Source organism: Ambystoma mexicanum, chromosome 1q (assembly GCF_040938575.1).
Source record: "Ambystoma mexicanum isolate Mex_15411 chromosome 1q, UKY_AmexF1_1, whole genome shotgun sequence".
In the NCBI taxonomy this organism is placed as follows: Eukaryota; Metazoa; Chordata; class Amphibia; order Caudata; family Ambystomatidae; genus Ambystoma; species Ambystoma mexicanum.
This window is the reverse complement of record NC_090922.1, coordinates 862,267,565-862,282,036: the sequence shown is the minus strand read 5'-3', so window position 1 is coordinate 862,282,036 and position 14,472 is coordinate 862,267,565. Positions and strand designations below refer to the sequence as shown.

Sequence of the window (14,472 nt, the reverse complement as noted above, 5' to 3'; positions counted from 1 at the left end):
TAGTACGGAGATCCCCATGCAGCACCTCATGGTTTGCCTGCATTTCTACACGCATGGCCTTGTGTGATGCCTGGATCTCCTCATGAGTTGCCTGCAGCTCAGCTGAGAGCGAACGTGTGAGCTGCTCCAGCTGCCGTTCTGACCTAAAATTTCGGGAAGCCTCAAGTTCACCCAGAGTCTCCCTGAGGAAATGGAGTTCTAACCTCAGGGCTTCCCTGTGGCCCTGTGACTCTACAGATATGGCTTCACGCAGAGTCTCCAGTGCCGCCCGTCGGTCCCTGTTGGACGCCAACATGTCTTCCTTGTGTGATTAGCAAATAGAGTCTGTTGCCTGCTGTTGTTGCTCCATCTGCCTTTCAGGGGGGAGAATGGAAGTGGCCACCCTCTCCATTGCCTGAGCCATCATTTCAACCGATGCTCCCTGTTGTGCTGCTATACTGTAAATGGAGTTTTCCCATACAGTATTGCCTGGTGGCGTAACGGCCACTGTGTCGGCAGGAACCACACCTGTTTGGGGCAAGGTGATCTGCACCTTGCTGTGCTGGCACTGCCTGAGGCTGCAGGACTGCATTCCCCCTCTGATCTGCTGGCCCAGGAACAGGATCAGATGTAGTGGAGTATGACCCTGCATCCGTAACCGCTAAAGGCGGAGTTACCAACACTGACATCCCCATAGAGGGGCCTACCCCTGGTGCAGGTGGGTTGGACAGAACAGCATCCCTGCCAGAAACACTCATCTGCGACAGCACATAAGTCCCACTGTCCGATTCAGCACCTGAATCATAGAGGTCTGGGGAGGTGCACCCAGAGACACCCGTTGACAGCATGGTCTGCAGGAGGATAGGGTTTTCACCCACCACCACACCATGTCCTCCACTGGTGCCCGGTCGTGGCTGAGATTCCTCCTGGGTCTGCACCATCTCCTCCACCTCAACAGCATCAAGTATGTCATCACCTGCAAAAACATGAAAGACAACAAATGGAAACAGGCATGAGCACTATAGCACACACATAGGCCTGACAAGGCAGAGATCCAGTACATGAACAACACATGTCCCACACAACTATAACCCTGGCATGCATGCACTGTCAATGAGTTGGAAGGGGGAGGCAAAAAGCAGACACTGAGGACTCCAAGATGGAAAATCAACACATATGCTAGCACTGGCATCACAGATTAGCCTGTGAGTGGCATGGGCAATCCACATACATGACACATGCCAGCACACAGATGGCACGTAGCATAGCCATGGTACATTTGACAAGTACAGCCATATGTCAGTGAATGAGTACTGTCACCCATCCATGTGAGATGGACATGATGAGATGAAAAATGCAAAATAGTGTGACAAAATATGCATGTGCCACACAGTGCAACACATCCAGTGTGCAATAATACAGTGATGGCAAGCAGATGGATACGTCAATGGTTGGTCACTTCAACATGACAGGAAACAACAATCATGTTCCACATTCAAAGAGGCCCCAAAAATTAATGTGATCAGGCCCTTACTCAATCAGCCTGAATGGTCAAATCATTCCCATAACAAGGTAATAAATGTGGGCCATTGTGGGTTGTAAACTACGACAGAAGCATGTCACATATGTGGAATTAGGGCAGAAAAATGCGTTGCAAAAATGGGAGGATTGAAACAATCAGGCTGAATGAACACTGAAAAATCAGAACAATGTTGTTGCAAGATGACAGTTCAAGGGCAACTGCAGTAATCTGGCTCTAATTGGCTACTGTGGTCAGAAGGGATACTGTCATACCCAAACCCAAGGCCGGTGAATGGTTTGGAAGCAGCACATGGTTGACCCATACCACTCAGGATTACACACCCTCACCTGGCACTTAATCATTACACATCACCCAAGAAACATACACATGGATTACACACACTTGCATGGGCACTCACCGGACAATGCCTCATAATCTGGTAGGTCTCCCACGCCTTGGATCTGTTCCTCTGTGACGAAGGTTCCAGTAACAGACTCATGTTCAGTGAGTTGTTCGTCCTCTGGTGGAGACCCACCGCCAGTCACCAGAGTAGAGGCATGATTGGAAGCCAGCTTGTTCTTTGCTCTGCGTTTAAGGTCATTCCACTGCTTGTAGCAATCATCAGCTGTGCGCCTCACAAATTCAAGGGCACTAATGTGGTCCGCGATGGTCTGCCAGTGGGCCCTACTTTGAGCAGTTGTATTCTTACAGCCTGCAGTCACCAACATTTTGCCGCTATGTGCAGACACATAGGCCACAAGTGCATCAAGTTCGGCGTCATTGAAGCTAGGCTTCCTTGACGTGCTGGAGTGTGTAGCCGTGTCTGGGGTGTCAGCCTGTAGCGCAAGGGCACCCTTTTTTTCTTGTAAGGTGGTGCAGATCCTGAGTGGTTTACGCTGCTCTGGTCAGTAGGGGCAGAAGCGCAGGTGGACTGGGTACTAGAAGCCTGTAAAGGCACAATGACCATAGGTCTTGGTGCAGGCATTGGCTGCAGGGTGATGTCGGCAGGGCCAACGTCGGTGTGATGGACCTGGACCAACACTGTCCCGGCTGGGAGACTCAGAGCTGGGGTGGATTGAGCGGCAGCTGCCCCTGCAGCCTCCCCAACCTGCCTACTTGGTCCACGTGGCCTGGTGACAGCAACTTTCACCGCCACACGTGGATTAGACTTGCTGACCTGGAAGTCAGCCTGGGAATCATCCTGTGCCGGTTCAGGTGACAAAATGGGCCGGTCCAACAAGCACTGAGCTGGGATGGTGTCCGCTACGTTTCCCCACAGCCATTGGGGGGGGCATAGTTGGCCCCGATTGGTCCTCCACACACGGGGGTTTAGGGGCACCCTGCAAATCCTGGCCACGTCCCCTACCACGCCCACCTTTTGGAGGTCAGCCACCTTTGCCTCCCTTACTGCTTGGTCGCCTCCCAACCATGGCACTCATGTTGTGCGTATGGGAGTTGCAGTAAACAATTGTCCTGGGCAATTGGGGTGAAAGGGGTAGGGTACTAGATGGAATTCATACCCTAGTGCTCTAGCAAGGCTGTATGTGACCCCTGGGGGAAGATGACAGGTCACGCAATGCACAGGCACCCCAAAAACAAAAGTACACATGCACACAACCCCTGGTAGACCACGTGCGTGGACAAATGAACCCGCACTACGCGGTGGCACCCAGAAACACAAAAATAAGCGTACGCGTGTTACACGCAGCCTACAATGACCTCTGAAGGGGTATGTGACACACGGGGGAAACCCCAGTTGGAAAATACGTGTGCGACTCACCATCTGCCTTGAAAAAGAACGTGAAAAAAAAACGCATGTGTGCACGTTGGCAACACCCCCGCCAAAAGAAGAAAAGAACACAGTCTGAGGAAACGGAGTACAAACTGGAAACGTTGTGAAGTAATCGCGTGTGAACTGACAAGAAGTACAAGAATCACCCGCTCACTCTCCACAAAAAGCACGTACAAGAAAATAGCATGATACTCGTACCTTTTAAGCCAGCCCACACGTGCAACATCACTTACGCGCTAAGGCCCTTTCCTCCAATAGCATGGTGACGTGCAGTTTTCTCATGTGCTGATTCACAATGCACCCGTGTTGTGGGGAACGCCCGCACGCATAACATCGCTTACGCGCTAAGGGCCTTTCCTCGGATTTCACGCTGACATGCACTTTTTTCACGTGCCAAATCACTCCGTATCAAGCTGGCCACACGAAAACACACGGAAGACCACGCTCCTGCCCAAAAGGACATTTTCCTGCCCCCAAGAGCCCCGAGCACGCTCCCACCAGCCACCTGCTGCTGCCTGCCTGCTGCCCACGTGCCCTGCTATTTGGTGCCTGCACTTCAGCCATCTGCAGGGGTCCAGTTGCTGTGTCCACCCCTGCTGGAACAGAAGACTCCCGACTGGGATACCATCGCTCCACAGCCCAGCCCCAAGACCAAGTTGCCCACCCACGCCTGCCACGGGGGTCGCCATGTCGTGGCAAACACCATCTGAGACCACTGGTGACCCCCAGCCAGAGAGGCAGAGGGCCACCAGCTTCAGTGAGAAGGAAGTTGGTGTCCTGGTGGAGCATGTCCTGGGGCATTATGATGCCCTCTTCAGAACATCTCCCGTCCTTCCTTGTTGGCGCATGAGGATCTGTGAGGACGCAGTGGTTGCCATCAACGCGGAGGGGGTGGCAACCCGCGACATCAAGCACGTCCGGAAGCGTTGGGAGGACTTCAGATCCAGGACCCTCTACAAGGCCCGGTGCCTCGCGAAGGCAGAGGATGCAGAGGGGTGCCGGGTCAGCATGAGCAACATCCAGATGAGGGTCCTGGAATGCGTAGGCCCAGCGCTCCACGCCCAGATCCTTCGGAGACAGACCCGTCTGGAGTTGAGCGGTAAGTGGGCAAGCATTGCTGTGTGAGACAGGGCATGTTGCAGTGTGCTGGTAGTCTGATACTTGCCTGTATGTCTGACATAGGCCATGTATGGATGTGTGTGTGCAGGGACATCATGGTCATGCATGTGAGACCAGTAATGTGTGAACACACATGTGTTCCAATGAAACATGGGGAGCTGTATGCGGAATGCACACATGAATGCATGCCATTCTCTGTTCTTGGATATGGAGGGGGTGAGGGATGGGTGCTGCTCTCATGTACATTTATGGTGCACATGTGTGTGTGTCTGTGTCTGAGAAGTGTGTGTGACTTTGAAACGCCATGGATGCATGACACATGTCCGTGATGATGTGTAGATTCACTCATGCAGTGCGGTCACCGTTGTATCCACTGTGTCTGTCCACTGTGTCTGTGGTGTACAAGCCATGATGCATGACCCTCCAGTGATGTGTGTGCATGGGATCAGTGTGAGCCATGATGCATGTGACTTTGAAAGCAACATTTTGGTTAAAAGAGGCTCTTGTACATGGATGCTGATGTTGATTGTAGGCGTTGTGCCTGTTTCTGCATGTATGTTGCATGCATTCACCCATGTATTGTGGAGGGACAGGATGGAAGTGACATTTGACAGTGCCACTCATGTGTTATTGCTTCCTGTCTAGGGGAATATTGTACTGTACCCTGATGCTTGTGTTCTATGTCTCCCTCTATGCAGCGTCAAGTGAAGAAGGGGGTGGAGACGGCGCTGTGGAGCCAAGCGGCGGGGATGCCTCCACCGGGCGGCGATGCAAGGCCCAGCCACCCTCCCAGGAATTGCCATCATCTGGGAGCGAGGGGACTGGTGCCGCGTCTGCCACTACGGCTGTAGCGGAAGGGCCGGGTGAGCCCCCACAGGGGCTTGCAATGGCGGAAGACGGTGTGGAGACATCCAGGTTGGTGGTCTCCACAGAGGAGGAGGAGCCCTCTACTGAGCCGCACATGGGGCCTGGTGGGGGTAGTACCACTGGTGCAAGTGATGCAGTCCAGGGCCAGGATCAGAAGGCAGCACAGGTCAATGCGGAGGGGCCTGTACATGTCGCTGTCCTTGACCCTGTGACTGCACCACCATGCACCAGCAGGGATGCCCTGTCCCAAGCCCGTCCGCAGGTAAGGGGGAGTGCCACGTCATCTGCCTCTCCACTACCTGCGGACGAGGGGTCCCATGAACGTATGGGCTCCGTCCTGATTGGTGTTGCGTTGCGCACGAGTGACATTCGTGATGACGTGCGTGCTTCTGGAGTAGAGCATGCACGCCATCACGAAGAGCAGCGTCGTGACGTGGCACTGTTGGGAGGGGCCCTGGTCGGTGGGTTCCTACATGTGTCGCGCACTCTGGCGGACCTCTCCTCCTCTGTGGAGACTATGCGCTGTCGTTCTCCCTGCCGTCTTCCGGCCCAGATTCCACCAGGGCCCCCTGAGGACCTGGCCTGACCAACACTGCCAGCTTGGTGGAGATCCCATGCCTGCCACAGTCGGGAGTCGGTGGTCCAGCAGGGGTGGACACCACAACAAATGGAGACCAGCTGATGGAGGATGTGCAGGCATCATCGGACAAGGCACATGGACGGCAGCAGCAGCAGCAGGCTCTAGGTGGGAGCAATGATGGCTCAGGGCCATCGACATCAGAGGGGCAGGCATCGGCCAGAGGGCAGGAGGACCCTGCAATGGGTGTGTCTTCCGTGTGGCTGCAGTTGGGCCGGCGTAGATACGGAGCGGCGGCGGGCAGAAGAGGCACGGCTCACAATGGTCAGGGCGGAGAACTCCATGCGGAGGGCACCGAGGCGGGCCAAGTGCCTCGAGGCTATTCGCAGGGAGTTGGAGTCCAACATGGCATCGTCCCCGCGAACCCTCAGGGCCATGGAAGAGGACGCCTCCAGGACATTGAGTAGGAGTTCGATGATGCCCTGGGCCAGGGAAATCGGAAAGTGAGCCGTCAGACTAGCCCGCCGCCATTGTATATAGTTTTTAGTGTTAGGTTTCATTTTCGTTTTCCTTTATTTTGGGGTGTTTGGACTTTGCCCCACACATTTGTCTATAGATTTTTTTATTAGGTTGTTTTTTTCATAGGTTTCTGTTCTTTCTTTGGGCTCATGGACCCTTGACAATTGACTGTACATAGTTGGACAATGGATTTATTGGAACTTTTCCTTTGGATTTCACCATGGATTTTACTTTTTACGTTTCCTTTGGATTGGCTTTGGTGGAGGGAGAGTGTGTACTATTTTTCTTTTGGATTGGTTATATTTTTCATGTACTCATCTTTTGAACATGCTTTTCATTTCATGTTTGCAATTTTTTTATGCTTTCATTTCATTGCTTTATTTTTGTCCAGAATCCATTTTGATATTTTACTTCCATTTGTGTAATTCGCTCTTTGAGTTCATGCATGTGAAAATGTGGGTTTACACAATTAATGCCAACCAGTGTGTGTGTGTGACGGACAGGTGTTGATGTACATAGTTGACTTTTGGTTTGTGTCTTTTGATAGGCATGTCAGTGTGGGGTGGATTGGGAAATCATTGCGTCTCAAGACTGGGGTGGCGTGCTGTGGTATTTTGGTGGAGATGTGGGACACGATTGTGCATCTTTATGTCATGTAGGGGGGGACATGATTCGGGGCCTGCTGGCAGGTTCCCGTCAATGCTGGGTGGGTGGGTTGCTGGGGGACATGAGTCAGTGCCTGCTGACAGGTTCCCCTCACTGCTGGGTGGGGGTACTGGGTGACATGAGTCAGGGCCCGAGGCTCACTGCTGGGTGGGTGGCGGTGCTGGGGGACATGAGTCAGGGCCTGAGGCTCACTGCTGGGTGGGTGGGGGTGCTGGGGGACATGAGTCGGGGCCTGCTGGCAGGTTCCCCTCACTGCTGGGTGGGTGGGGGTGCTGGAGGACATGAGTCGGGGCCTGCTGGCAGGTGCCCCTGACTGCTGGGGAGTGGAGGTGCTGGGGGACATGTGTCAGGGCCTGAGGCTCACCGCTGGGTGGGTGGGGATGCTGGGGGACATGAGTCGGGGCCTGCTGGCATGTGCCCCTCACTGCTGGGTGGGTGGGGGTGCCGGGTGACATGAGTCAGGGCCTGAGGCTCACTGCTGGGGCTGGGGGTGCTGGGGGACATGAGTCGGGGCCTGCTGGCAGGTGCCCCTCACTGCTGGGTGGGTGGGGGTGCTGGGGGACATGAGTCGGGGGCCTGCTGGCAGGTGCCCCTCACTGCTGGGTGGGTGGGGGTGCTGGGGGTCATGAGTCAGGGCCTGCTGGCAGCTGCCCCTCACTGCTGGGGGGTGGGGGTGCTGGGGGACATGAGTCGGGGCCTGCTGGCAGGTGCCCGTCAATGCTGGGTAGGTGGGGGTGCTGGGGGACATGAGTTGGTGATCACTAGTGCAAGGTGACATGTGGGCTGGCTGGGGGGCATGCCCATGGTGGATGGGCTGCGTATGGGACATGACAAGGGGTGCTGGGTAGTCCCCTGTGGTGTGGGCTGCCTGCAGGGGAAGTGGAGGGGGTAGAGGGCACACCTGGGAATGCCAATTCACGTGTGGGACTCCCCGCGCACCCCACTGGATACACGTACCCCCCCCTGACAGCGAAATTGCGTGTGAAACTGCCCGCGAACCCCCGAAATACACATACCCCTCTCGCACAGGGCCAATCGTGTGTGAAACTTCCCGCGCACCCCCAAAATACACGTACCCCGCTCGCACAGGGCCAATCGCGTGTGAAACTTCCCGCAAACCCCAGTAATACATGTACCCCGTTCGCACAGGGCCAATCGCGTGTGAAACTCCACGCGAACCCCAGTAATACACATACCCCGCTCGCACAGGGCCAATCACGTATGAAACTTCCCGCGCACCCCCGAAATACACGTACCCCGCTCGCACAGGGCCAATCGCGTGTGATTCTCCCCACCCAGCGGGGTACATGTATTCGGAGGGGTGCGCTGGGAGTTTTACAGACGTTTTTGTGGTTGGGGGCCTGTATGCTGGTCCATTGGCCTGTGCGTCATGTACGGGATTTGTGCGCTGTACATGGCGCACGGGCAGGGATTGGAGGCGTAACTGGCACTGCTGCAGGGTCGCTGCGCCACGGCTGGTAATGGATGTTAAAATCCATGAATACGCTGTGCACGTAAATGGATTTTGGCGCACGCGGCTGGCGCAGACTGTCGCACGCGCACACTGTGCACCAGCCCTGTGCGCCGCTTGTGCGCTGAATTCTATGAATTACCCCCTTGGTTTTTTAAATATTTATCTTAAACAGAAATCCAGGTCCACTTTTTTTCTACCCCAGTGCAATAGTTTAAGAACCTTGCAGGTTTCTTGGGTCCACCCATTTAAAAATGGTTGCCGTTTATTGAAAAGATTTTATTTGAAAAAACACAGGATCTTGCACACTTTATACCCGTTTTGTGGTAAATTATGTGTTTTGTCAGTTAGCTTTTAAGATCACCTGGATCTCTTCCTCACCCTATTTCAGTCCAAGGCCTTAGCACATGTACATCATAACGACTCATTATAACAACAGGAGTTGCAAATAGCATCTTGTGAGCACCCCTTCCAGCCAAAAAAGTGTAGATTTGACCATTAAGCAATTTTTTAACCCAAAACAAAATACAAGTCATGCCATATACACTTTGATATTTTGGACGGGAATTCCTTTCAACGTATAGGCAATGTAGTAGGGGCCTGGTCATTCTGTATGCAGGAGCTTGCATCACCTCAATGTCATGTTCAGAGTTGGTATTGGAGGACACTGTCATATCTAAGCCCTACATCAGAAAATGACACACAAACACACAATGGATTCATGAAATGTCAACTGGGTGACAAGGATCTACTTACAGCGTTGAAAACGTGGGACTATTCAACAGAGAGTAGAATTGTATGTCTTAAGCACGTTTTGCCGCCATGCACCTATTTTGGGGTTGTGGCTCTATCAAATATGGTAAATGAGTACCGCGGGAGCATCAGGGGATGAGGCCAGTAATAGCTTCTCAGAAGACGAGAACGAGAAATAAAATGACCTTTGGGACTACAGGGATCACCAGTGGTTGTGTTAGCCCACCCCAGTGTTGATCCAGGAGATTCTGGTTTCATATGCAAGTACTTCCCTGACATTCATGGTATCCTTGGTACACATGGAACATCCTCTCTTTAAGTGCTGCACGCACCGATACTCTGATCTTACATGAATGACTGTCCCATATACAAATACACGATCAGATATTGCTGCACTTCCTGTGCTAGATTAACTGACACCACTGCTCCTCCCAGTGCTGCAGAAATGTGTTTTAATTCCCTGTACAGTGTTGCACGAGTTACTGCTTCTCTCCCTTTCCTTACCACCCAAACAGGCATAAGTACCTTCTCCATGCCACAAAACTAGTAATGTTGCCTGCTACAACTGAAGATGGTCTAGCACTGCTGCTCTTACTATGTTGCAGGGACTGCCAATGTTGCCAACAGCACCACATTTCCATTATAAGCACTGAAAACATACCGTGAAAAGCTCTCCCCGTGTAACACCTGTGTCACGGTCGCCAGATTCATTGTTAATCCTGTGGTATGTTTCTTTGGCATCTCTGAAACTACAATACATTTAATATGACTTTCTCAATCAGCCATACCATGACCTTTTAAAGTTTCACCATGCCCCAAAACTAGTGGTCGCTTCTTTCCCAAGACATTCTTGATCTTGGAAGGTCAGAGATGCCTGACGTTTTTCCTAGGGTAGATTCGACCAGGCCATCTGGACATGTTCATAGCTTGGCCATCTAGGGCTTGATGCTACCATGCGAAAGTCCTCAAACGCTTAATCCCGGAGATTTCTGGGTTTCAATTGAATACATTGTAGTGGGGTTGTATGCATCTCCCCACTAGGTATGCCAGGTCACGAGGAAGCATATAATATGGGGATTGCTGATACCAGAGACCAAACGAGGCAAGTTATCACTAGGCACGAAAAACAGAGAGAACAAAATGACTGCAGAACATTGTCGATCCTGAATGCCACAATATTCTTAAGCATGGACACCCATGAACTTCCTGAACTCGCATGCCCTGTGTTCTTTAACTAAATCATGTGCCTTCCACTGCCCCGAGATTCCACTTCTCTCCCCACCACGTGTTGGGCTTCATTAGCACTCCTTTGACTTTTTCAACATGTCTACCATGACCTTGGTTTACTTGGCTTTCTGGCCTGTGCTTCCCAAAAGTATGGGATGCATTGGATCTCAGCACTGTGCCCATTTGGGTTGGGGGGGTCTATTGGCACTGTGCCTTCATATTGTCTGGGATCTTTATATGCTCTAGAGTTCTCCAAAGGAATGTAGTGCATTGGTGGCCACCCCATGCCCACTCATGCCAAGGGCTGTTTCCTTGACTTTGCAAGGCATCCCATGGCTCTTTGTCTTGTGCCCAGTGATGTTATCTGCCCTCTTAAATCCTGGGATATTCCCCAATATCTATTGCTAGCATCTATTAATATGGTCCCTTGACTGGCTTTGTGTCCTATACACTGGGATAAATCTGTCCTGTTCTCTCTTTTACCCTGGTATTCCTTAACTGTCTGTCATGTGGCCTTGCATGTCCTGGGGTTGCTCAATTCTCAGCCCTGTGGATTCCCATGCACACAATACCATATGTTTCTGCCATTCCATGTCCCAACACTCGATTGCTCACAACGGGTGGTCACTATCACTCTGCCTGCTTTGATAACACTTCTGTCACTCACTTTCTCCCTTTTGAACCTATATCCCCTGGTCCACTGCTGTATGCACATCAATGCACTAGAATCACTGGGCTCCTCGCCCTGATCCCCAACCATGCCCTGTTGATCCTTTGCTCTTCCCCAAGTCCACCCATACTCTTAGATTCTTAATGTCTCAGGAGCAGTGGTCGAAGTAGCGGGAGCAGTGCTTCTCTACTTCTTTTAAATAAGTTTTACTGTTCCTATACTTTTATTTTAAAAAGAAACCGTTCCGGAACGGTTTCGTTTTTAAATAAAAGTGTATTTTTAAATAAAAGTGTAGGAAGAAGTTGAAACTTGCACTTTCAGTGCACTGCACTGGACGTGACCTTAAACAGCATGCGCATGTGTTTTGGGGTAAGTATTGTGCATGGGAGGGGGCGCGGCAATGGGGTTTGTGGGGAGCGGTGCAGGCCAGTAGGGAACATAGTTCCACTTCTTCTTTTCGTACACTTTGATCACTGCTCAGGAGGATAGCTCAGGGGCAACACGCTCGCCCTCGAAGTGGAGCAACAAAGGTTCGATTCCTGGGTACGCACTTAGAAACAACCATATATATCTCCTTTGCCCTATGCTTTGGAATACTGTTGTTTTTTTACTGCCGTGTTGCACATTGATTCCTTGGCTGGGTATCCTCTTTGCAACCATGCACTGGATTCATGTTCCTTCCTATACTTTGAGCTTGCTAGGCCTTGAGCTCTCCTAAGCTCTGGGACTTCTGGACTGGCCCCTGGAAATGTCATGGATTTGGTTCTGTGTCCTCATATGCTCTTGCATTACATGTTTTCCTAATCCCTGCGCCAAAATGCCATGAAACTCTTTACTTGACCTCTAGGGTGCAGTCTAATTGTGAGTAGGGAGAAGCTTAGCTCCTGCTAATAGCACAGAAGAGCTTGACTACAAGACCAGTTCAACTGTGTAAACATACACACGCGGCCATTGTACATTCCCATAAACATCTCCTTAATCATATTTATAATTCCGTTTTAATTTTTAAATATGCAATTCATGTTAAACGATTAACAAGCCACCATGCGTGCTTTTTGGCATTTACGATGCCAGATACCTGTGTTGATCATAGGCATAACACACAGCAGATGCCTAATCGTTTACTTTATTTTTATAGTGCATTATTTTACTAAATTGATTAGTACGTGTTCTTTTCATGCTTCCATTTCGAGTGCCCTAAAATGGAATTAAAAAACGAATGTGGCATAGTTTTGGGAAAAGTTATGTTGTTCGAAAGATATGTTGAAGTAAGAGTTGCTGCACATCACATATACCCCCCACTTGTTGTTTGCTGGGAGGTCCTCTAGTAATGCTGCTAGTCTTGAATGTCACATAAAGTGTGTGGGCAGGGGCGTGGGAGCTGGACTTTTGAGGTCTGGCAGTTGATGGACCTAGGCCTGGCTTCTAGGTGATGGGTGCTTACTTTAATAAACTTGGTGTACTTACCTGCTTGCCGTATCTTCACAACCCTTGTTCTCCGGAAGTTTTTCCTGATCACTTGGAGATAATGTATATCCATAAACCCATTTTAACTTCCTTTAGCTCACTCCCTGCTCCAGACATGCCGTGGGGATCCCTTGGCACACTCTGCTGTGGCCAACCAAACATTGGGATCTGTTTTAACAATGCCAATCAGTTCAATTGGGGTCTCATGGCACCGTTCACGGTGCCTCTTTTATACCATTTGGTCCATTTACATTGCCCACTATGCCCTTAAATGCACGAGGTACTTGGTCCAAAGACCTGCGCCCATCTATATCTTGGGGTCCTTTTCACCCTTCCATGTTCTCTTCCTCCCTGTGGTAGCTCGTTGCGCTGTGCCCATAGATACACTGGCAGCCCTGGTGGCATCCTATCCCTGATGCTTTGACCTCTGTCCTGGGACCCTGTAGCTTTTTGCCCCGTGACCACTTATGGTAATGCCTCGACTGGTTCTCTGGTGCGCTTTGTACCAGGACCAGTGTCACATAATCCCTTGTCAGTCTGACACCCTGTGTCCTTCCATGCTTTGGGACCCCACATGTGCCTGTCCTCCTCCCACGCCCTCTACCTTCACGTGACAAGACTTAACTTTCGTTTCAGGTCACTATGCTCTCATTCAGACCTCTAACTGTCACTCACTTGATCCTGCAGTCCATGGTCATCACATCGCGCCTCAGACCCGGCAGATGGAGAAACCCTTCGCCCACATCGGCTCAGTTTTGCCGGCGTCCCGCCATGCCTGATTGCTGTCCGGTGTGCCCCCGCAGAGGCGAGGAAGGGGGTGCGGGGGTGTCGGGGGGCGGGGGAGGGTGGCAGGAGCCGAGACGGTCCTGTTGCAGCTGCTGCCCTGGCTCGCGCCCCGCTCCAGTGTCGGTTCCTCCTCCACCTTCTCCGAACCCGGAAGTGCCGCAGCCTGAGCAGTCTGTGACGTCACCCCCCGGGCTACACCTGGGCCGGGCCCAGAAATACAGACAGCGAACCCGACACGAGAGCGTCCGTGGGAAGCTCGGACCCGAGGAGGGTCTGTGTGTAAGAGTAGAACACGTCTATTCTGTGTATTGAAGGCAGCGAGTGTGTTGGAGGGCGGGGAGGGGGTCCGGGAGATGCAGCACATGGGCGCGAGAGGCAACGTTTATGTCTGTCGATTGAGAAAGTGTGTCCGTATATGTGCTTGCGTGACAGGGACAGTGCCTGCTGTGCGCGAGCTTGTGTGTGCTTACCAAAGAATGTGCGTTTCTGTCTGTGTGATTCTGAAAGCGTGAGTTCCTATGACTCCTTCTACTCTGAGCCTTTGTTACGGTCTCTGTTTGTGACTTTAAGCAATCATTTAGTTTAATTTTTCTGTGCCTCTTTGGACCCGAAAGAGAGCGGGGAAGCACTCCAAGTAGGTTGATTGTGTACATAGTTTAGAAACACTCCAATTCTCCAACAACAAACACAATGTTACCAGTGAGTGTTTCTGTGAACTCTGTTATCTTTTTGCTTCATTGTCAGTGCAGTTTATTAAACAGGAAGCGGTTTATTGGAACTTTACAGGATACCTCAGTAGTAATTTATACCGGAAAAAGACGTCGCGTATGTTCTTATACAATGCAGCTACGTACCAAATAGTTGCACTGGAAATGTTGATATTAAAAAGTTCAAGGGATTTTGATTAGTTATTTTTTTTACCAAAAAAGTGTTGCAAAGTAGTTCTCCACTACCCGTTTAAGAAAGTGAAACTATGAGACCTGTTGTCAAAATACTGTTTTTTGATTGATTGTTTATTTGTATTGCGCCTATGAACAGTGTGCTTCAAAGCGCTTCT

The 14,472-nt window shown here is 51.3% G+C and overlaps 1 protein-coding gene across 2 annotated transcripts in view; it reads right to left on the bottom strand.

Moving 5' to 3' along the window:
- The window catches only part of DENND1B (DENN domain containing 1B), a 2,623,009-nt gene extending 2,609,402 nt beyond the window's left edge, over positions 1-13,607 (bottom strand). Inside the window, exon 1 of one of the 2 annotated variants that reach the window (XM_069641511.1) lies at positions 13,305-13,607. In XM_069641511.1, the coding sequence (XP_069497612.1) occupies positions 13,305-13,327 (23 nt within the window). In that variant the 5' untranslated portion in view covers positions 13,328-13,607. The remainder of the gene's footprint in view (positions 1-13,304) is intronic. The other variant, XM_069641512.1, reaches the window with a different exon arrangement.
- Between the last annotated feature and the right edge of the window lie 865 nt (positions 13,608-14,472).